The 24,168-nt window shown below is 40.5% G+C and overlaps 1 protein-coding gene across 1 annotated transcript in view; it reads right to left on the bottom strand.

Moving 5' to 3' along the window:
- Positions 1-1,182: 1,182 nt before the first annotated feature.
- ntf3 (neurotrophin 3) overlaps positions 1,183-24,168 on the bottom strand; it is a 32,165-nt gene continuing 9,179 nt past the window's right edge. The window contains exon 2 of the mRNA XM_034163676.1: positions 1,183-2,312. Within this exon, the coding sequence (XP_034019567.1) occupies positions 1,428-2,312 (885 nt within the window). The 3' untranslated portion in view covers positions 1,183-1,427. The remainder of the gene's footprint in view (positions 2,313-24,168) is intronic.

The following is a 24,168-nucleotide window of genomic DNA, read 5'->3' on the forward strand; positions in this document are numbered from 1 at the left end:
TGTAAACAGATGAATTAATCCTACAAAACTAAACATTGTCACCTGAAGCTACACTGACCTTGGATGTTTTGTAACTAGGTCAACTTAAACCTACAAAACTAAATTTTGGTAGCATTACACTAAAGGTGATGAAGCAAAACGTTGCTAGCATTAGCTGCACTCGCCTCATATGTTTTATAACCAGGTGAATGTAACCCTGCAAAGCTAAATTTTGGTAGCATTACACTAAAGGTGATGAAGCAAAACGTTGCTAGCATTAGCTGCACTCGCCTCATATGTTTTATAACCAGGTGAACGTAACCCTGCAAAGCTAAATTTTGGTAGCATTACACTAGAGGTGATGAAGCAAAATGTTGCTAGCATTAGCTACACTTGCCTCATATGTTTTATAACCAGGTGAACGTAACCCTGCAAAGCTAAATTTTGGTAGCATTACACTAAAGGTGATGAAGCAAAACATTGCTAGCATTAGCTGCACTCGCCTCATGTGTTTTATAACCAGGTGAACATAACCCTGCAAAGCTAAATTTTGGTAGCATTACACTAGAGGTGACAAAGCAAAATGTTGCTAGCATTAGCTGCACTCGCCTCATGTGTTTTATAACCAGGTGAACATAACCCTGCAAAGCTAAATTTTGGTAGCATTACACTAAAGGTGATGAAGCAAAACGTTGCTAGCATTAGCTACACTCGCCTCATGTTTTGTAACCAGCTGAGATAAATGCTAAACATGATTATTTACATACACTAGCCTAAGCTTTAGCTGCAGTCACATGAGATGTTTTTGTGTTAATCACTGAGCTTTTCCCAAAAGCTGACATTTGTATTTTCTGAAAATTTGACCTCAAAAATAACTGCTTGGCATCCTTCACACTGATCATATTAGCCAGTTCAAGAAATTACTTTTTGAGTGCACATAAGTATGTCAGACCAAAAAAATGTATTTTTCCGCAATAATATGAACACCCCTTTACAGTGAAGCACCATTGCAGCCCAACTCTTTGTTACGATCTCAAAATGAATTCATAGCTTGTTTCATTTCTTTATATAGACATGTTTTTTTCCTTTTGAAGAAGTCTTCTTTAAATAAATAACACAAATATAGTCATACACCATATATAGATAGACATATATAAACTGCATTTCATATAACTTAAATAATTTATATGTACACTCCCTCCCTCCCTCCCCATCCCTGTTCTTCCAATACAGCAGCCCTGCACCTGCTTGTGGATTTACAGAACAACAATGTGAAATACCATTTTAATGGACCCATAATATCTTCAGTAGAAATATAAATGTTTCGGTTCATTGCCATGACATGTAATCCTGGTGTGGGGAGTGCTGAGAGCAAGAGATAAAATCCTAGAGAGGCAGAATAATTCCAAACGGGATGGAAGTCCCCAGCAGGTCTTGTATGGGTTTATTTACGTCCTCCGATTTTTCCTCGATAAAGCGCAAACGCAGGAAGAGTTTATCCGTATCCACCGCCAGCCCACTGCATTTCGAAGTTCTGTCAATGCTCTGACGTACGTCTGTGATGTCTTGCACTGCGAGTTCCAGTTCTTTTCATCGATACCCCTGCAGCCGCCCCTGAAGGGCCTGGCGGTTTGACAGCGCGTCTCATAAAAGTACTGTTTAACATCCTGCGTTGCGGTAGTTTTAATTTTATCCAGAACAGTGACAGGTCGGCCCCTTATGTCCACTGCCTGGGTTTTATCCGTCACCCACCGGCTTTCGCTGTCGCACACAGAGTACTCCCCGCGATAACTCTTGTGCTCAGCGTAACGCTTTTTTCGTGTCTTATTTCCTACCGCCACATCTGGTTCACCACTCATGTAGTCATCTGCGAGGTACAGTGGTGGCGGCTGAAGTGGCGGGCGGTCGCTGAGCAGCACCCGAGGTGAGTGGTATCGTTTGTGTTGCCTGAGTAAGTCTGAGTTCAGCAGGAAGATCGGCTGCTCCAACGCGCCCTCACTGCTCTCGCCGACGTGACCTCCTGTCCCTCGTTGCTCTACATCGTGCTGCTCCTCTGAGGGGAAGTTTGCGCTAGGTGAGCCCAGAGGAGGTAGCATATCGCTGGACTCAGCATCCCTGGATTTTCCCTGTTGACCCTGGCTGACCCTCGTTTTTCCCCTTGTCAGGTCAGCTTGAAGGAGCTGGATAATAAGAGAGTTAATTGGGTCTGGACTCGGTTGTGGCTGCTGCTGCTGGTAATGACTGCTGTCCATGTTGGTTACCTGGATACCATAGAGGTACACTAGGACCATCACATACAGCAGGATGGACATCACTAGATTCACCTGTAAGATCTGCAAAGACAGGCAAGAGAAAGAAATTAGTACGGACATACTAACTTTCATGGCATTCAGGCAGTGATTGGATGTCTTTGGTACTAGGTCTCTTCGGCGGATCCTTGGGTACCACTGGAATGACTTTGTACCGGACGGGGTGGTTACTAAGAGAGACTAGGATGAAAAGTATCACTTGCATTGTGAGGGGGCATCAGGTATGACATTTTGGCCATTTGGTTCGGTGCTCTGTGCATGATCCAGCATGCAGGTGCTTGAGTGTTTAGGACCCCAGTAGCTGAAGAAAGCCAATGGGGACGCCCACGTTTCACCTGGCTGTGGCAGATAGATGTGGGAATGGACTGTGGGAATGGTCTACCTGTGTGGCTGACATCCAGGACCCAAGGCAGTTCCATGGTGTTGTGGATGTAGCAAAGCACAACATCCAGACTTGATTCAAATATTCATTTACACAATAACTAACACAACTATGAACAAACATGTTGTTGAATGTATGTGGGTCTCTTACGAATGCATTTCTGAATGTATATGTGGCATTGTGGGAATCTTGACATAATGTGGGTACATATCACAATCGATGCTTGGACAATTAACTACACAGTAAGCCATATTATCACAGATATTTGTAATAAAATGCACAGAAAGGAAGTCCGTCCTCCACAAAAGCTAGCGGCGTCTGCGACTGGAGCTCTGAGCTCAGGTCCTCAGCACACACCTGTCACTCAGCGTGACCACGCCCTTAATTACTCATAACTCTGGTCTCTGTACCAGGTTCCAAACGTGTTTATTTCTGCTCTAAAACTGGACATTTTAACATGGGTTTCCCATAGAAGGCCATGTTAAAATGTTTAGTTCATGCAAAGACCCTGCATTCTCTGCTGTTCATGCACTTTCCTGTGGCAGTGTGCACCTGATCCCTCGAGTCAATTAAACATACGCAGAACTGGGACCTACAACAACAGAACAGGCAGAAACTAATTCCTGACTAAACGGACAGATATTTGAGGCCGATCTGTCTCGGGTCTAATCTTGGATTGTCAGACCCAGGGGAGCTGTGAAGTTGTCTAGTATTAGCACAGTATTTAACTAATATAACCAACTAATATTTACATTGCATTTTGTAAAAGCCAGTTAATTTGATTTTTAACAATAGCAATCAGATACTTCTGACGCCCACCAATCTGGATACAGATAATCTCCAAAATTTAATGGAGTCTTCATGCCCTAATATCTGTCTGTGGTGGAAATGTGGTGAGAATCCATGAAGTAGTTCTGACATAATCTTTCAAAGCATATATAAAGTGAAATCTTAAGTCAGACCTGGATCATCTCCAAACTTTAATGGAGTTTTTCATGGCCTAATATGTATCTGTGGTGAAAATTTGGTGAGGATCCATGAAGTAGTTTTGACGTAATCCTTCAAAGCCTATATAAAATGAAACTAGATCCAGATCACCTCCAAAATTTAATGGAATCTTCCATGGCCTAATATGTATCTGTTTTGCAAATATCATCAAAATCCATGCAGTAGTTTTGACGTAATCCTGCTAAAAGACATACTGACAAATAAATAAACAGGTGATTTTATTGCATCCTTGGTGGATGTGAATCCTGCAAACAAATTTAGAAACGCCAACAAAACAAACGTTGATCTTTACAGTCCTAGTCAGAACTGTTTGTCAGTGTAAACAGTTAGTAACATGCTGATGCATGTACAGTAAGCTGCAAATCGACCATAATTGCATTCAAAGTGATTATAATTGTTGATTAAGTTGTCAACGGTTCAATGCGAACTTCACTTTGTTAATCCTGCATATCTGTCACTTGATAACAGCAGCAATTCCTCCCTGATTTAACCATTAGAAAAAGAACAGACCGGAAAATTACAATTAATACATTCACAGTAATTGATGGGAAGATTGCCGGTTTGAATCTGTGGACCCACACAATGCGTCTGAGTAGAGAATGTTGACGTTTAACAGTATGTCATCATGTAACTGCCACATAGTATTGACCAGTTAACAGCAGGTTAAAGGGTCACATTGCTCTGTCATACACTTATTTTATGTTTGATGGGTAATGCTTACAATTAGGCAAATCCTTCTTCCCCCTCACTCGAGGAGTAACAGGAAGACGGGACAGGAAGGAGAGGAACAGTAGTAGCCAGTAAACCAGTAGTGAGCAGTATTTCTGGTATTTATATTTTGCAACTTGTTTTTTACTTCTACTTTTGATACTCTGTGTGCTTCTTACCCTGTGTGCTGCTATGCAATGCTGCTGGAACTTTAATTTTCTTGAGTCTTCCCAAGGGATTAATAAAATTCTATCTAATCTAACAAATGGTTAACACGAAACTGGATTGCCATCGTTAACTTGAGAGCTCCTTTTTTCATGTCAAAATATCGCACATTTGAGTCCATGTTTCCCATTTTTGTGTGGTCCTTGTAACTTTGCTGTCTGTACCATTATACTTTCCAAAATGGATGAACTGCATTTATAGTATAAAATCAATCAAATCAACCTTTATTGTCATTGAGTTGTACATAAAGCTGTAGTGCAGGTAAAATGAAAGGGTGTTTCTCACAGGGATCCAAAGGAAAAAAATTTAATAAAACACACATCTATCACACCAATCCCCCCCCCCCCCCCCCCACCCCAACCCTTCATACTCATACATACACACACATATCCCTGACTGATCCACATATATCAGACTGAAAATGGAATTGTCTGAAGTATCCAAGTAGCGCCTTGTTAAAGTCTAAAGTACAGTGGTGACAAAATCCCGGGCGGCAGTTCAACAGTCTAACAGCTTGAGGGAGGAAGCTGTTGAACAATCTAGTAGTCCTGGTTTGGATGCTACAGAAGTGTGTTTTTCATCTGAATCAGAAGCTCAAAGCACTTTACAATGATGCCTCACATTCCCCCATTCACACAGACACACTCATACACCAATGTCAGGGTGCTCACTACACACCGGGAGCAACTAGGGGATTAAGGACCTTGCCCAAGGGTCCTTAGCGATATTCAAGTCAGGCTGGGATTTGAGTACCTCCTCAGAAAATATTTGGCTTTCCAAGTACCGCCATCACAGTTGGAATTGAAATAATTCAACTCAATATATTTATATAGCGCCAAATCACAACATAGTCACCCCAAGGCACTGCTTAAAATAGCAGAAAGCACTGTGGATTAATATGATTTAGAGCCGTTTAAACTAAAGTTGACCACCTGTGTGGGCCACCTGTGACTTCCAGGTCTGTGTCCGGCAGTAAAGAAGAACTAATTGCTCTTACATGCACAGTATCGTTCCAGAATCTGCAGTGCGTTTAGACAGAGGAGAAGGATGGAGAAGTTTTCAAAATAACTACATATCCTTGCAAATTACAGTGCGGATACCCCGGTCCAGGCTGATGGGTCGGGTTTGTAAAAATATTTCAAAGTGATACTTGGGTTGGGTCGGGTTTGGTTACGTCAGCACAAAGACACTGAACTTAGAGTCTTCATGAAACTGTCATAGCCCTGCCTTAGTCACCTCAGATGCTCAGAATTAACGACATACTGTTGTTAGTGTAATTTAATAACACACTTTTTTCCTTGTCATGGTGGATCACCAATGGGACTCAGTTTTGTCATGAGCAGAATGCTGAAGAGACGACAGCATTACGTTTGCATCATGTGAAGCACACCTGTTGGCCTCAGCGCACACAGTAAATTAAGTCTTTTTTTCTGACCTGGTACATCCTTTCAGACAGATTCATCATCACAGCCTGATGAAAACTGTTGTCCACATGACGCCCTTGTTTTGGAAGATGACTAGACGTCTAGCAATACTTTAATTCCTTATCATGGAAATTGCTTGTGAATAAACAAAGAAGTCCCTCTGTGTTTATAAAACGCTGCTCCAGGTGCGGTTATCAGCCTGAGCCGCAGCAAGCCACCGCTTTGCCCCACAAACAAGAAGAAAAAAAAAAATCACTTACTTTAAAAGCTGAAAGTCCTTTCTGAAATTATTTTATTAGAGTCACAGCGCTCCATTTATTCATGAACAGTGGTCACCACAGCCTTCTGTCGTCTCTTCAGCGTTCCGCTCACTACTAAAACAAATCCCACTGATGATCCAGCAAGGCAAAAAAAAAAAGTGTGAAATTATACTGGTAATGATGAGAACATCTGTAAACACCCTGAGGAAAATAAAACTGTTGGGCACGTCTGTCACAGACTGCATCAAACCGCTGTGGTTATGACAACGGAGTGTTTGACATTTTTACTTCCTGTTGCACAAATATGTGCCAAAGACCGGCTGCAACTGGAGTAGTCTCTTTACTTCTTTTATAGTATGTCATCCTTTGGCTCGGGTTCTGCCTCATGGTGACCTTTAATTCTTATATATTTACAGATTTCTTGGGCACACCCAATTTTCTGCTCAAGACTGAACAGGTTCCAACCTGGCAGCCAGTTTTAGTATTTAAATGGTTTGTTGCTATCATAACATTGCTTGCATTTTATTATGGTAAACATTAGGAGATGTGTAAATCACTCCGTATATCACCACGTCTGGGCCACCGCTGATTAATAAATCAGCAGTGAGAACAACTGCTAAACACCCTTCAGGACCTCCGTCTGTGGGTTTGCTTGTTAATTTGGAGCCCCATTAGCTGTTAGCAGTCTAACAACCACTCTTTCATTAATCAACAAAAGGTCCACTGTGTGCTAATTAGCTTAAGGTAATTTACAAATGTTTTTCTTGCGATTTGCACCATTAAAACTGTTAATTTTATTTGTGCATATCAAACGGCACCGTGTTTGTTCCCATTTGTCTATTGAATGTCAAGACACAGTTAAGTGACAGATGATATATATGCTGGCAGTGTAAACCTTAGAAATGAGTTAGTTCCATTTTCTAGATGTTGCTCATAAAGTTCATTCATACATTTTCTACACCGTCTTACTCCAATCAAGGGTGGCATTGGAGCTGGAGACTATCCCAGCAGTCATAAGGCAGGCATGAGGCGGGGTACACCCTGGACATCCTCATATTATCAGAATCGAATTTATTGCCAAGTAAGGTTGCACATACAAGGAATTTGATCTGGTGTTATTGGTACATGAACAACAGGAAAAGAAAAATACTTCTGTAAGAAGTAAAAAGAGTCAAATAGACAAAATATTCACTGTTAAATAAATAAAATGGAATGGGACAGTGCAAAAACAGGTATTTGGAGTACAGATGTACAGTAAGTACCTTTCAGTGCAGGGATGATCAATCTATACTTTATGGTAGCAGGGAAGGAGACAGAGTAAGCAGGGGTGTCTGACATTATTTGAGTCCCTCTGCGGTTGGAAAGAAGCGGCTTTGTGTCTTGAGGGTTTGGTCCTGATGGACCTCAGCCTCATGTCAAAGGGTAGGTCTTGAGGGTTTGGTCCTGATGGACCTCAGCCTCATGTCAAAGGGTAGGGTAACAAAAAGTTTATGTCCTGGGTGGGAGGGATCAGCCACAATGTTCCTTGTTTGCTTTAGGTCCCTGGAGGCATATAGGTCGTGTAGGGATGGCAGAATGCAGTCGATTTCCTTCTCTGCCACGTGGATGATACAGTCTGCTCCTGTCCTTAGTAGTGGCAGCAGCAGTGTACCAGACAGTGATGGAAGACGAGAGGATGGACTCGATGATAGCAGTGTAGAAGGTCGTCATCATCATTGTTTTTGGCAGCTATCATAGGAGCTCACATAGGAGCATCCTACTGCAAACTCTGTTTTGCACTTTTAGCCAAAAGACAGCTTTACTGGAACAGCTCAGTGGGAAGGGAAACATGTTTGGATGGGGTTTGTTTTAATTTTAAATGTCCTAACTCAAGACATGAACAGCCTTGTCCCATTTGCTAAATATACCTCAAATAGGAGTACCTCAAGGCTTAAGGTTCAGACCTCGTTAGTTCCTGTCACAGCAATGCAGGAGCTACAGAAATTGTTCAATCTATGTGTCTGAGCTTGATCTACTTTAGTAGATCAAATCAGGGAGGATTCCTGTGTTAAAGAGAGGCCAGGTATGTGTCCCTCTACTGTACAGTCTCAATTTGACAGGAGTCATTGGTCCTTCTGGACAAATCTCTTATACATAAAAATCATCATGACTCTGTAGTATAATGGGCAAATGGGGCAGCAACACTTCCAAATTAAGACAACCCTAGAAATTCTACAACACGTAGCGGCATCAAGAACACTTCCAAACATGGTGAACACAAATGAACGTTACATGCAACAGTTTAATTTGATAGCGTGTCTACTATCAGTTCAGACAGTGCATCCATCACAAATGTTTTGCAATGCTCCACAATAAAACGGAAGTACTAACAACACAGAGGTTTCTGCCCAGAGGCCTTTAGGTAATGGACCATTCAGTGCATCAAGGTGCTCTGTACTTTAGTGATACCTGGTCAGCACAGCCGGTGAGTTTATTTATTACTTTATTGATGACATTACTCTTAAGATAGCTTTATTTTATTTTTTTATTATTTTACTTGCAGTGTATTGAACAGTAGAAGTCAGTTAAAGTCCTCTGAGCAGAAGGAGCTGGTTTGTGATGACTTCAACTCCCATTAAGTCCAGTCCATCTTAAAAACTTTTAAAAAATTCTGTTGACATTTGTTATCATTTAAGATGTTTTATTGGTTTAAAACACTTCAATTTAATTCACATTATCCCTTTAATCGATACCATAGCTTTTAAAGGCCCAAATCTGTCTTTTATACACATCGTTAAACCGTGTTTTTTTTAGGCAACATGTAAAATAACACATAAAATTACCTTTATTTCAGTGGTGACGGTCATGTCTAAAGATCCACAGACTTTGAGATTAAGATACAACTTAATTTTTAACTTAATGTTCTGGTTTTATCACTGTCTGGCCCACAGCACTACCTGATTTGTTAGATGTCACAAATTCAACTTGCAGTGCAGGCTGGAGCTGTGTATTTATTTATTTGTTTGTTCATTTGTTCAACTTCATAATCATGCTGCTTCTGTGAATTAAACATACACTGCAAGAAATTTCAAGAAAGTTTTTAGTTAATTTGTTACTCTATGTTTTGACACTGCAGGCAAATATCGGATACAAATATCAGTTATCGGTCTCCAGTATTACTAATAATTAGTATCGACCCGATAAAATTGTGATATAAAATCAACTCCGCTAAACAAAGAATGAAATAAATATTTATGAAGATGTACAAACAGGAAATGACATGAATGAGGGAGACGGCATGAAAGTAAAACCCAAGACAGTTTGTCAAATAACTGTGACATTGAGACAACCTTTGAGTTTTACCTCAACTTCTTCAGCGCGGCGTATTAAATTTTAAATGCACGCATAATGAGCTTCGTGTAAAAGAGGCACCCTGCAAGTGAAACTGCACCTCGGTGCTCAGTCAAACAAATTGATGTTCCCTCCTGCTGCCGTGATCACGGCCATAACAGTTCCAGGTGTATATTACAATACTGACATTCAGGCTCTCGGAGGTTAACAAGGCGCAACGTTGTGAGTGATAACCTGCTCGGTGACAAGCGCCAGAATGAGTGTGTGTGTGTTCTGGGCTTATTTTAGAACCGGTTGACCTGACAAGAATGGAAATGAGAGGAAATGACCCCCCCAATCCACACACACTGCTCTGGCCGTCCTCATCAACGCAACTTCTTGCTTGTGGGTTTGCCTTAAAATGAGGTTGTGAGGGTTACGGTGAGAGTGTGTTCATTCAAAGTCATCTCAAGTACAGCAGTGCAAAAAATGTGCCAGCAATAAAGAAAAAAGAACAAGCGTGAGGTGGACAGATGTTAAAGCACCGCAAGAGATGAAACAGAACAAAATATATTGGTGTGCAGCCGCAGATTGTCAGGATATTACGAGACACCTGTTTCCATCTATGCACCCATTCTGCACTTTATAAATGTGGGACCACCGAAGTGTTACAAATGACAGTCCATCTGTCTATCTGCTTTCCCGTCCTTTGGCTTATGTGCTATTTTTATGACCTTGTGTCTAGTTGTCTTGATTTAAACTGAAGTTGGTCATGTTCAAATTTAGGTTTTTCTCCCCAAAAGCCGTGTTTTCTTGTATGCAAAGTTGAATCCCCATATTACTGGTTGAAGGGTATAATGCTGATATCATCAGAATATTTGAAGGTTGGCAATGGAGGTCAATGATGGAGAATGTGAGACCTTGAGCCTAGACATCTGGTCATCTGTCCTATATTGATTGATTGTGTAACAACTTGAACAAAACCCAACACTCTTCATCAACCAATCCCAGCAATGAACACTTTATAACCACCTGGTACTGGGTTACAAATCCTAGTACTCAATTAGCATTGGTAGCTTTGACTAGATGCAATTTCTCCACTACTGTTGCTTTTAGACCTCTAAGTAGACCTTTCAAAACCGGAACCTGAAGAACAAAACAAAAATCCAGGATAAAATAAAAGTACACTAAATTTAAGTAGTTCCTTAATGTATCAAAAGTTTGTTGTTGAGTACTAATCATGTACTTGATGCGCTAACAATACATATCATTAGTGCTGCATAAGAGTTAATTAAGTTATACAAAGTGTTCTAGACTGTATCTTGAGATAACTGACAAGATGTAGTTAAGTATATCATTTCCAGATACATTTTGATACACTATTAATGCATTCAAAAGATATTCTTTATTCAGTCAAAATGAATGGGTCATAAATTTTAAATACTTTTCAGTGCATCATCCTTTTATTTTGACTAAAGTATAAATTTATGTCCAATATATTATAAGCACATCAACAAGTATGTGAAAGATGTACTTAAATGTGCTCAGAGTGAATACAAAGTATATTTATGAAAGATGAATAATTAAATACATATATACTTGAATACATTTAAGTTCTGTAAATCACGCTTGTTTGTACTAGAGTGTATCTTTACGTACTTGCGCTAAAGATTATTACAATACTAAGTAAGTACCAATTATTGCCTGAAAATGGCACACTTTTAGTACAATATGTAAGTACTAGAGCACTTTGCAAAATTCTGTTGTACCCGCATTAATGATAAATGTCCACCAGGTGGAGATATTCTATTTCATGACTCTTCATCCTGTTCTGTTGCTTATAGTAGTAGATACGAAGTGTACTCAAGTGTATTTTATTGTACTTATTGTTTTTACTTGGGTCCTAGAACACGTCAGTTCTTATTCTCACTCGTATACAAATCTGGAAATGGATCAAGGCTGTAAAAATGTGAATTTGTGCTTTAATGACAGTTGAACAGAAGACATTTGGGTTCAACTCCAGAAAAATGTCTCAGGAGTTCACAGTAAAATGGAGTGCAAAACTGTCAGCACATTTAGAGTTTTTCACAGCTTGTAGCTACAAAAATTATTTTCTTGTAAATGCTCATACAAACAGCAGGCTTTGCTTTTAACTTGACGTCATGGTGCGTTTTGGTTTCTTGCGCTTCATCGCCAAAAGAGGCCACACGTGATGTTTTGGCAACTCGCAATGAAAAAATGTAATGGTGGAATTTTTAGCTACCAAAAATCTTAGACAGTGTTGGTTACCTCACGGCCTCTACTGGGGGAAAAAACTCTGAAATTTTACAATATTCGTAAAGTGCTGTATGGCATTCCAACAAAATGCGATTATTCCAAGGAGTGAGTGTGTTTACAAAAAATTTGCTATGTACCCTTCAGCACTGATCGTCACACGTAAGTGGATAGTTGCTCGAGGAAAATATATCTTTCATGTGATGTTCAGATGCTGCTGCAGTTCCAAAACAGCGACTGGTGCAGGTGAACCTTGAATGTAGCAGGCTGTTTCACCGTCCCACATGTCAGAATTCCCCATGTGACTCCTGTTTACTTAACGTGACTGCTGGCTAAATGTTTTCTTTGATTTCTGCTGCTGGTGAAAAAAACAACTGGTGTGAGAGTCGCTCTGCTGCTGCCAAAGATCTGCCAAACAGATGACTCGTGAATGGCAACACAAACCGAACATGCCCTTTAACGCCACAGGCAGCCGCACAGTCTCAGGATGCTTTAATTGCAGATGCACTGTTCGTAAAAAGGCCGCGCATACAAAGAAAATACTGCATATGTCTGATAAATACATGAAGTGTGTGACAAGAGATTTGAAGCTCAAGTTTTGCAATTTAAATGACAAAATTCAAAGTTCAGAAAGTTGTAGCCAAATATTTTGGGCCTCATTTCAAGGTTTGCATACATACAAATGTGCACAGACACCATTGCTCCTGAAAAAATAAAATGTGCATGTTGTTTCTAAATGTGCACATTTGGGGTCGCATGTTTCAAATTTCCAAAATACCACATATTGTTCATTTAACACATTTTCCTTCATGAATAAGAAATTTGGGGTGTGCCCACCCAAGTGTGCAATATTGTAGGTGTTGTGAGGTTTGCACATGCAACATGATTTATCAAAGCAAAAAGCAATTTCCAGGACTGAGAGTTCATCTGTAATTTAACACATTTGAAGCCTTGATGCAAACGATCAGACATGCATAAATCTGACTGTCATTCTCCGTATGCTGTTTAGGTATGCATTTCTTTGTTTTCACGCAGATTTTTTTCACACACAAAATCACTATTAAACATTAATTTATAGTAACCTATTTTTTTAACAATATGAAACAGCCACTGTCTAAAGTTAAATGGGACATTTATTCTATGTAACAGAAACATAAGTAGAAAGTCCTGTGTATGAATATGTACAGGGACTGTGCTGGACAGATGCACACAGGACAGATAGCAGTCAACATCAGTCTTTGGTCAGGACTGTGGACAGCCATTTATGTATGAAACCTATATAATATTGTCATTTTATATCAGTTTGTCCAGCGACAACAACAGAAGCCTGTAACTATTCTGTTCATGTTCATATTAACACCGGAGTCGGTTCGCATGCCATGGCCATCACCTTAAACCAACAGTTTGATAACAGTATTAATAATGATAATAATTAACATACTTATACCTTGGCACAGTATCCAGACATAAGAAATGGCTCTGAGGCTATTTACAGCAGGGCAAGCTTTAAAAAAAAAAAAAAAAAATTAAGATCATCTTTATTTGTGCGGGCAGTTGCTTATCATGTCAGCGGTGCTAAATCCAGGCTTGTGCCACACACCTTGCATCTCCCTTTCAAACAGCAGACAAATCACTTTAAAGTCACATTCATTTGTAATTTGGTAAATGTACAAAAATACATTTTCAGCTAAAACGTGTATGTTTGTCTTGTCGTGTGCATATAGCTGCCAGTGGAACTGCATCTTGTATCATCATGTACATATGACGTATTGCCACGTCACATGACGACTTGTAATCATCAGCGCTGTTGCTCTCTGCATCACATGCCCGAGCAAAGACCTGAAAAACGGCTTACTCCAAACATTTCAGCAATTTAAGCTTCGCGCAATGCAAACAACCTAGCTAAGCTGGGTGCTTACACAAAGTCAGCCTGCAAAAAAAAGACAAAAATCATGGAATCACCGACTTGGAAGATGGTCGCCTTGATTTGTTGTTGTTCTTCTTCTTCTTTGTCTTTCGGCTGTTCCCGTTAGGGGTCGCCACAGCAGATCAATCGTTTCCATCTCACCCTGTCCTCTGTATCTTCCTCTGTCACACCAACCACCTGCATGTCCTCTCTCAGCACATCCATAAACCTTCTCTTTGGCCTCCCTCTTCTCCTCCTGCCTGGTGGCTCCATCCTCAGCATCCTTCTCCCTATATACCTTGGGTCCCTCCTCTGCACATGTCCAAACCATCTCAATCACGCCTCTCTGACTTTGTCTCCAAACCGTCCCACCTGAGCTGTCCCTCTGATATGTTCATTCCTAATCTTGTCCATTCTTGTCACTCCCAAAGAGAATCTCAACATCTTCAGCTCTGCCTCCTATCTTTTTGTTAGTGCCACAGTCTCTAAACCATACAACATAGCTGGTCTCACTACTGTCTTGTAAAATTTCCCCTTCACTCTTGCTGATATTCTTCGGTCGCAAATCACTCCTGCCATTTTCTCCACCCACTCCACCCTGCCTGCACTCTCTTCTTCACCTCTTTACCACACTCTCCATTATTTTGAACAGTTGACCCCAAATATTTAAACTCATCTACTTTCACCACTTCTACTCCTTGTACGTGTGGACGGAATTGCGCGTCGGCACGCAGCCGCTCATCGCACAGCACCACAGAAAAACACCTCCGTGTTGATAACATTCGTAAGATTCAGGCGGTTTTCGATGGCTTTCAGTCGAGTGAGTATCCGAGAAATTGTTTAACAGCTGGGCATGTTCAAACTTGTCCTGTAAGGCTTCCAACGGAGGTGTTTTTCTGTGGCTCCGTGTGATGAGCGGCTGCATCCTGACGCGCGAATCCGTCCACATGTCTTTCATTACAAAATCTCCTTTAACAGTGGAATGTCCGGATAAACTGCTGATCCCGACCTCTTCTGAAACTTCTCTGTTCTCTCACGACGTCCTGGGTCAACAGAGGCTTAACTTTGGAAGTTTTCAGCTCGAAACAGGCTGACGACGGCGGGTCGGGGCGCGGCGCGCTGTCCGGCTCCGTGGGCAGTCCTTAAAGCGACAGTAACACTTCATAATCTCTCATCAGCCCTTAAAATTTTCACCGAAAACCATGTGAATTTCTCGAATGGTGTCCACTCAGATCTGCCTCACAGTTTCTGAAAAAATTTTGATAAAGCAAAGCGCCAGTCTCTCAACAAGTTGTCAAAGGAATTCCAACGGGAGGGGTGGACCAGTGCTCACTCAAAGCCTGCCCACAGGCGAATGACACAACCGACAGGCATGAAAAAACTCACGCATGCGCACGAGGGTTCAAGCTTGTCTGATGTAATCTCACGTGATTCAAATCCATATAGTTTTTGAAAAATAAAAGGTCCGTTTATTTCTCACAGACCTTGTATATTATGTAAAATCTATCGAGAAGTAAGCACTTCTAAAACTGAAAGCGCAGTTTTTGGAACCTATTAACACCTCTGAACTTATTTATAAGACATATTATGGAGGTTAGCATGGTGACGTCACTTCCTAGTTTAGCGACTTGCTAACTGCTTTGTTTCTGGTATATTATGTAAAATCAAGTGAGAAATAAACACTTCTAAAAATGAAAAGGCTGTTCTTGTAACCTGATAACACCACTGGTGTCATTTATAAGACATTTTGTAGATGTTAGCTTGCCTGCTAACTCAAAGATTTGCGTCGGGTCCATCACTGGTGTGAAACTCGCGGCTGTTGGCGCGTTTTACCATAGAGATACATTGTGTATGTGGGAGTGGTATTTGCTCTTGAATTCCAGGTATTTATTTGTTTGAATTTCATTATATTTCTGTTGTTGGGACCTTAGTGTCGCCTTCAGCTATTCAGAAGGTTTGGATAATATCGCCTGGGAGTGATATAAAACCAAATTGGCAGCAGCAGGATTGACATCTCGTCCGTACCAACTCGAAGCCAGATGTTCAGTGAATATTCTAATATTTATTTCTACCTCATAGACACACCAGGTATTTTTGTTTTTATATGATTTACATCGCGTATGCATTGTGAATTGCTGGTCTGCTCCAGGACGGGGCCAGTGCTGATTATTTTCCCCAAAGTAACGCATGAGGGTGATTCTTTAACTACGGGCACTATTGGCCTTGTAAATGTAATTTCCACCACACCATTGCCTTACAATATAAAGCGCCTCGGGGCAACTGTTTGTTGTGATTTGGCGCTATATACATGTGCTCTGATGTCACTGTTTATCTCCATAGAAACTACCCAAACAATCTTTCATACAAACTGTTTAAAGGGACATTACAGTGTTGTGGTGGAAATTACGGCAATAGTGTGGGACAACTACATTTTGTTTAAAAAAAATCACAACAGTTGTATGACATTGAATACCCCAATTATGTTTTGATTATTTTACTGATATTTTATTCAGAGATATTTTAAAACATTAGAAAAAACGTTTCTTTACCATTCATTTTTATCATTGAAGATCAAAAGTCTGGGTGTGGGACAAGCACAAAAAGGCAATATTTGCACATAATGATGCTGAAAAAAGGTGAAGAAGTCATCATAGACTACTAGAACAAATTTCTTAACACACTTTCATTGTACAGATAACTATAAAAGTGTGAAATTTCACCTTTTTTCTGTTTTTCATACAATATGATCAAAGGACATAATAAGTGCCCGTAGTCTAAGAATCACCCATGATTGATGTGACACATATTCCTTTTGATGTGTCGTGATCGATTTTAATTTTCTTTCTCGCTTTGTTGGTATAACCCACTGCCTCACATTGCTGTGGCATTAAATAAAACACAACAAAACGGTGATGAAACATCATTGTCCGCTATTCATTATTTGCACACCAGCTGGTATTGCTAAGCACGCTGCTAAGAGCTCACAGACAGAGTTCCCGTATGTGCGACCGAGTCAATATGTGCAATGCACAGAGAGTGAGCTACAAATATTCCTTGATTTGCACAACATGAACAAATAATGATTTGATTTGAACATGTACAAATTGTACGTAAGACGATACAATCGCGTAATAATTAATTAAACAACTGCAAATTATAAATAACACAATGCTCATACGGCCGAGGGTATTATAGCATTGCGTTATATTTAATAGATGCAAAGTCTAGGCATGACTTCATATCTCAATGTAAACAAGGAATGTATGAAGTTATTGATATGTATCTATATGTTCATATATAGGTTGTGTTAAGAGTTTGCTCTGTGACAGCCACAGAGGCCTGTAACTTCTGCGTTGTCTTGGTGGCTTCCCTCACTAGTCACCTTCTTGTACTCAGTTTTTTTTTTTTTGAGAACTGCCTACTAACAGACAGATGTACTATAAAATACTATGTTTGTATTTCTTAAAGAGGTAAATGAAGAAGAGAAGTGCTATATACACTGGGGCACCAGTGGGCCTCGGGAAGTCCAAAGGGACCGCCACGTTCCACCTGTCTATGGTAAATAGCTGTACTTTAGAAATTCATGCAAATTATTTTATATAATATTTAGTATTTATTCCATGTTTCCATAATGTATGGTTCTATGTGGCCCCAAATCAAACCACTTTATCCTTGACTAACAACCACCCCTTCCATCATCATCATCATCATGTAACTCCTACATCACTCACCTTGTTTGTATGTATGGCTTTGTCCAAATATTTTTGGTCTCACTGAGCTCTGCCGCTTGTAGAACTGGTTTGAATCCTGGATATCAGAGCTACTTTTTGTTAAATCTGTGAGCATCCGGATGACATTTCGTGCAGCCTGGAGCATTTGGATATGACGTATCAGGAAGTAATGGAGACTTTGATGGGATGTAACGTAACCGCGGCCTTTCCTGTGCTGCTGCACCTTTTCAGTCAGCATTAGTCTTTTAAAGTTTTTCTGAGATGTGTTAGCTGTGTTTCTGGGCTTGGGACATTATTCTTTTTGTGAAATTACACTTTGAGATTTAGCTTGATGAAGCAGGTGTCTTTTCTGACTCGCTGCCTTTTTTTTGCCTTTGGCGCGTTGCGTTAAGTGAAGGGAAGGGCAGAATTCCAATCATAACAGTGAATTACCCTCTGAATGTTATGCTGCCTCCAGCCAGGTGAGTCATCCGCGTTCACAGTCATTGTCCTCTGAGAAAACGACGCGGTTGCAACAGTGAGTGTGTTTTGGTGTGGCGCGCGCCTGGATGCGTGGTCAAGAAACAGAGTGTGAAAAGTGTGTCCGTCTGTGGGAAAAGAGGCTTGGTTAGGTTAGCACAAGCAGGTGTGTGTGTGTATGTACACATGTACGTTCTTCAAGACACGCTTTCCTTCATCTGACAAAATGTAGTCGCGTAGAACGCACGCCCCAATACAAGTCTGACTCCACAAAGCAGGAACACGCAACTTCTCTCAGCAGGCTAATTAAGGTTTATGATTCAGACCGGATTTGTGTAATTACACAAACTGGCATCAACTGCTCTGAACCAACCAGAAGAGTCTCTGCTGCTCCTGAAGGGAGCCACAGCCCCAGGATTGTTCTTGACTAGGTTCCGTGTTGAGGCGAACAAATGAGATAACAAGAGGATGGACAGTCAACAGGGTTCATGTCTCGTCAAGGGTAACTGGGGCAACTGCCTGGGTGGAACAAAGCTCTTTTTTTTTTTTTTTAACTCTGATGGTAATTCATTTAGCAGGAAACGAGTAGGGAGAGATGCACCAGACACCAGGGGCACAAGACTCGCACCATATGAACCAAACGGTGAGCAGACTCCACTGGAGTGAATTTGTGCTACAAGGAACAAAAGTATGCCAAAGCCCCACAGTTTTCTTTTAAGGTAAATTGATCACCAATCCAAATTTCAATTCTTCCTCCACTCTGGTGTCACAATTCATATCCCAAAACTCCTTTATTTCCACCTGATTGGATCAAAGTACGCCTATGGATGGGCAATCATGGGATCCAGATGACTAACCTCTCATCCTGATCACTGACCTTTGTTCCTGATTGCTGAGTTTTAATCCTGATCAAAGGTCAGCAAGGAAAAATATGCCACTTTATCTGAATTCCATACTTTTGGTCTAGGGCTGATCTTTATTCCTGATTGCTGACCTTTGATCATGCACTTTGGTCCTAATTGCTGACCTTTGATCTTCATGAAAGGTCTGCAGGAAGGATATGCCACTTGATCCAGACTCCTTACTTTTGGTCTTAAGACTGAACTTTGTTCCTGTTTTCTAATCTTTGATCATACCCTTTGATCCAAAATGATGAGTTTTGATGATTAAAGGTTGGCAAAAAGGACATTCCACTTCCAGATTGCTTACTTTTGGTCCTAAGGCTGTCTATTTGTGATCACTGACCTTCCTGAATGTTGACCTTTGATCCTGTTCTCTGATTCTGATTACTGGCCTCTCATCTTTGATCCTAATCACTCACATAAAAAATAAGAATAACAAATTATACTAAAAGAACAAATTTAAATAGGCTGGTAAATCAGACCGATTTTTTTTTTCACACTTTAAGCATTAGTCTGTCTGTCAGGCTAAAATTTAAATCTTCTAATATTCAGAATTTAAGTCCATACTTAATATAAAAACATTAACTTATTGCAGTGAGATAAGACACGTACTGCTTATATATGACAGTCTGGACTTAAAAGATTCAATAGATCAGAATTTCTAGTGTCAACAAAGAACTTGGAGCACCATCAGAAGAAACCTGCCAAATTTGAAGCCTGTTTCATGTGAAGCATCACATTTGAACCCGCGAAGCATGTGGCAGCAAAACAAACCTGCTAACAAATAAACATTCACCAGCAGAAACGTGTTCTCACTGATTATGTTTCCAGAGGGCGCGATGGAAGCGCATACATCTGCCAAACGTTAACAGTACTGGAATCTGGTTTTGGGATTATGTGACACTTCTAAAGATATATTTCACTTTAACTTCCTTTTTTCAGGTTTCAACAAGATCAGAAGATAGGTGTTGTAAAAACAAAGAAATGATCCAGTAGAACTAACATTTTTTTTTGTTCTACCCAGTTTATGGATCCTGAAAGCTGCAAACAGAGACAACCCCTAGTGGTAGCAAAGCAAATTCCTTACTGTAGGTCATAAACTGAGCTGGGATCCGTCTTTACAAATTTCAAGTTCATATAATTACATCATCCTTAAAAATCAACTCATCCATGTGACCGAAGGTTCACCTCTTCACCAAATTCCTTTTCAAATGCATCCGTCACGTGTTGAGATATCGCACGCAACGCACATTTACCATCATCTCATGACTTATGAACCAACTGTCTGTAATTTTATCAGGACATCGACAACAAAGTCCAACACGCAGTTTCTAAAGTTCCAGAATAAAAGGCATGATTAACATACGGAGGGGTTTGCACAAGGGAAGTGAGCAAGTCTGAGAAGAAAATGGAGAGCATGTAGCCACTTGAACAATGGCTACCATGAAGTAGTACTAAGTACTATGAAATATTGCTAATGAGGTCATATCTTAGGCCCCCCATAAAAAAAAATACATTAGTTTATCATCCCCACCCACATGCCAAAATCAGCCCGCATCAATTTATTAAAAATTTTTTATGTTGACAAATTTCATTGATGGCGGTACAGCTGGTGCCGGAACCGGCCCCCCCTCTAGGTGGTGCGTATGCTTTGGCCAACCACACACTCGGTTGGTCCGTGCCACTCGCACACAGTACACGTTTATCACGCTGCTAGCGTGCAGTACACTGACTGTATTCAACATGGAAACAAGATTTATTTTAAAAATATCTGATATTTTCAGTTCCTCACTTGGTATGCAGGTGCTGTATGTGTCATTTTTCATGTTTGAAATGATGTATGTACCTCTTTTTATGAAAAATAAACAAATCTGCCTTCCCTCACCACTTCTTTTCTGATGTCAAGGATGTTAAACTGTTTATTTTATTTTATTTTTAATGGAAAGGTACTAATGCTGGCCACACCCTTCTCTGAAAGGGGTGGGAGCAATAAAATAGAGTGCCTTAACTGAGAAAGTGGCTTGTTTAAGTGTCACCCTTGAACCGCCTATGCCCAGTTCATCATTGTTTTTGTTTTTGTTTTTTCCCAGTTTGTAAACAGGAATGGGGTATTTTCGCCCCCTTCCTCCTCCCTCTCACATAAATCAGTGCTTTGATCTCCATCCAAATCAGCACTCTAGCACTTCCACATTGCACACTTACAAATAGACTGACTTTTCATGCCAAGACAGTCTGGCTCCAGTTGCACGGGGATGAATGATGTCTACATCACGATGAGCGACAAACAAAAGAAACCGCACCAATTACTCTTTCAAACCCTTTTGATCAGAGTACAGGTGGTGCAGTTCTGGCTAAACTCAGGCATGTGTCCAAAAACACAATCAATGTGCCAAATGTCATTCTCTGTCTGTGCCAACATTACCCATGCAAGCTGAACCCATTTACTTTTCAGAAGTATCAAGTTTAGATTTGACTATATTTGTTTGTGTTCCTCAGCATTATATGGTTTTGTCACATACTGTACCTCTGTTGGTCTAACGAACAGAAATTAGTGATTGCATGCAACATTTTGATGGTTAAACCAGGATCAGAGTCCAATATTTGAAATGCACTCATATATTATTTTTCACAACTGTAAGCTGTGCTTGTCAAGAGGCAGTGCTGTCCCTCTGTCCGTCCATATGGCAAAACCTACCACGTCCAAAAAAATCAAGAACTGTAAAACTCTCAATTTCAATTTATTTTCATTTATATAGCGCCAAATCACAACAAGGTTGCCTCAAGGCACTACACACAAGTAAGGTCTGACCTTACCAACCCCCAGAGCAACAGTGGTAAGGAAAAGCTCCCTCGGAGGAAGAAACCTCAAGCAGACCAGACTCAAAGGGGTGACCATCTGCTTGAGCCATGCTACAGACACAAATTACAAAACAATTCACAAAACGAACATACAGGAAATGTTGCTGGTGCACAGGATGGTTTCCAGAACAGATACCACACTCATCTCTTAAAACAGAGAGGAAAAGAAAAAAGCAGAATCAAGCATCAGAATGTCAACAAATACAGTGTAACGTGTCAGCATTAAGCAACAAGAAAACAGAAGAAATACTAAGATTTTGTTCTCTCAAAATCTTAATTTTTATACATTAATACGGGAAGATCAAAGTAGGAAATATACTACAAGGCCAGAAATGCAGCTTTTTTTTTTTGTTTTGTTTTTGCCTACATGGCGACAAAAGCTGCTCAAATGTGCAGCAAAGTTTTTATTTATTCATTTGAGAAGTTTGTTTTGTGAAAATGCAGTGCAGGTGCAGAGCTGTGAACGTGTTTGTTGATATGTGGCCCTGCAATAGACTGCCCTCCTGTCTGGGGTGTACCCTGCCTAACACACCCTAGTGACTGCTGGGATAGGCTCCAGCTCCCCCACCCCCAATCCAGCAGGGGGCAGCATAAAGCCTATGCTGCAATGTATATAAACTTAAAATCATTTGCGTTCTTCATGACAAACTGAAATCAGTTGAGTCCACTCAGTTTGGGGAGAGAACATAGTTCTGGTTAGTTATAGTCACATTTATTGTTATTCAAGAGGCAATGAAATGTACACGCCTGCTGCCTCGCAATGTATAGCCGATTAAACAGCCACCAGGAAATCGAAAATATAATAGGAAATAGTATCCAGCAGAGGTGGACGAAGTCGCTCTCAAGTCATTAATCAGCAAGTTTCAAGTCATAATGACCACCAACTGTTTGCAAGCTGACTTGAGACTTGACTTGGGACTTGCAGATTGACTTGACAGTGACTTCATCCCACCTCTGGTATCCAGATCACAAAATATTTTTCACTTTCATTCAGCTTTTTGAGGGATTTTTGTGTATTTCTCATGAAATAATGAATGGGGCTCATTCCAAGAAAAATCAAATTGATTGACTCCCGATTGAGGACCTTGATGTTTACATTAAAACATAGAAAACCACAGCTGAGTGTCATCACACAGGAAGCTCAGGTTATAGTTTTCTTTTACAGTTGTACAAGTCATGAGTTACGAGCCACAGCTGACATCCAGAATGTCCAGCAGCTGTTATTAATGGATTTGATCATCCAGTGAAAATATGTCAGGATATCCATTTTATGCCAATAATATATGCACACTTTCAAGACCAGTTTTATTTTTTAAACTTTATTTTCTCCAGAACGATGACCGTGCTGTCCACCAGAAAAACACCAAAGGTATACACTAGAGAAAAACTGCTCTGATGTACTTGACATGCAAGAGAGAAACCACCAGGATGCACTTGGCATGACTGACGAAGGGCTGTTGACCAAAATGTTACATTTATCCTTTGTTAAATAAAAAATTTTGTATCGCAATTCGGTAATTTAACGTTTCCCATAATCCCCCTGCGCTTCCCAGAATGCACAGCGGCACCAGCAGAGTTCTGCTGTTTCAGAGCCATGTAAACAAACAATAGCTAGTGACGATGTGGATGGTGCCGATTCAGAAAGTTCATGAGCGATTATGATGACACGTTTCTTAAGTTGAGAGGGTTATCTAGAAGAAGTGTAGCACCTGTGATGAACTTCTGCTGTGCCCCGATGTTGTCCATACTTCAGGAGGTGTATTTACACTGTGCCCTAAACCGGTGTTGCAGACCAAGCGGTCCGCCTCTAAAAATTGGTCCGCCGTGAGATGGAGTCTCTTCACTCAAAGCGATCAAATGGATTAATGGGATTATTAACCATCAGATGACAAAGGTAAAGCCTCTTAAATCATCCTAAAGTCAGTTTTAAGCAGAAACAAGGCCGTTTTAAGCAGAAGCTTGACGAAATTCCGTGACTCTTTGAAATGACCGACGCACAGTGAACACATCAGCTAGCAGCTCATTTAACCGCGGTGCTCTGATCGCTTCCGCCGCCTTTTATGATGAAATAATGCTGAATTTATGTGGAAATTATTGTTGTACAAAAGCTTCGGATATCTGTTGCTGCAATTGGTGTGCAGTTTGAAGCAGAAATGAGATGTTAATCCGTGAACCGCGTCATCGGGGGGGACCGATTTTTAGAGGCACCGTTTGATAGGCGACACGGGAACTCTGCTTAAACCGGCCTCTCTCACGAGTGACGGACCGCGAGACGGCACGAGATTCACAACTGCGAAACAGCAAATAGCACTAACCAACAACGAATCGCATCATTACATTTTGTTAAACAAATTTCCACAAAATTAAATAATTCATTAAAATTTTTAAAAAGGAATCTTTACATTTGCAATTGTAGCTAATCTACCTCAAGCT

The sequence above is a fragment of the Thalassophryne amazonica genome, chromosome 22, assembly GCF_902500255.1.
Source record: "Thalassophryne amazonica chromosome 22, fThaAma1.1, whole genome shotgun sequence".
Taxonomy (NCBI): Eukaryota; Metazoa; Chordata; class Actinopteri; order Batrachoidiformes; family Batrachoididae; genus Thalassophryne; species Thalassophryne amazonica.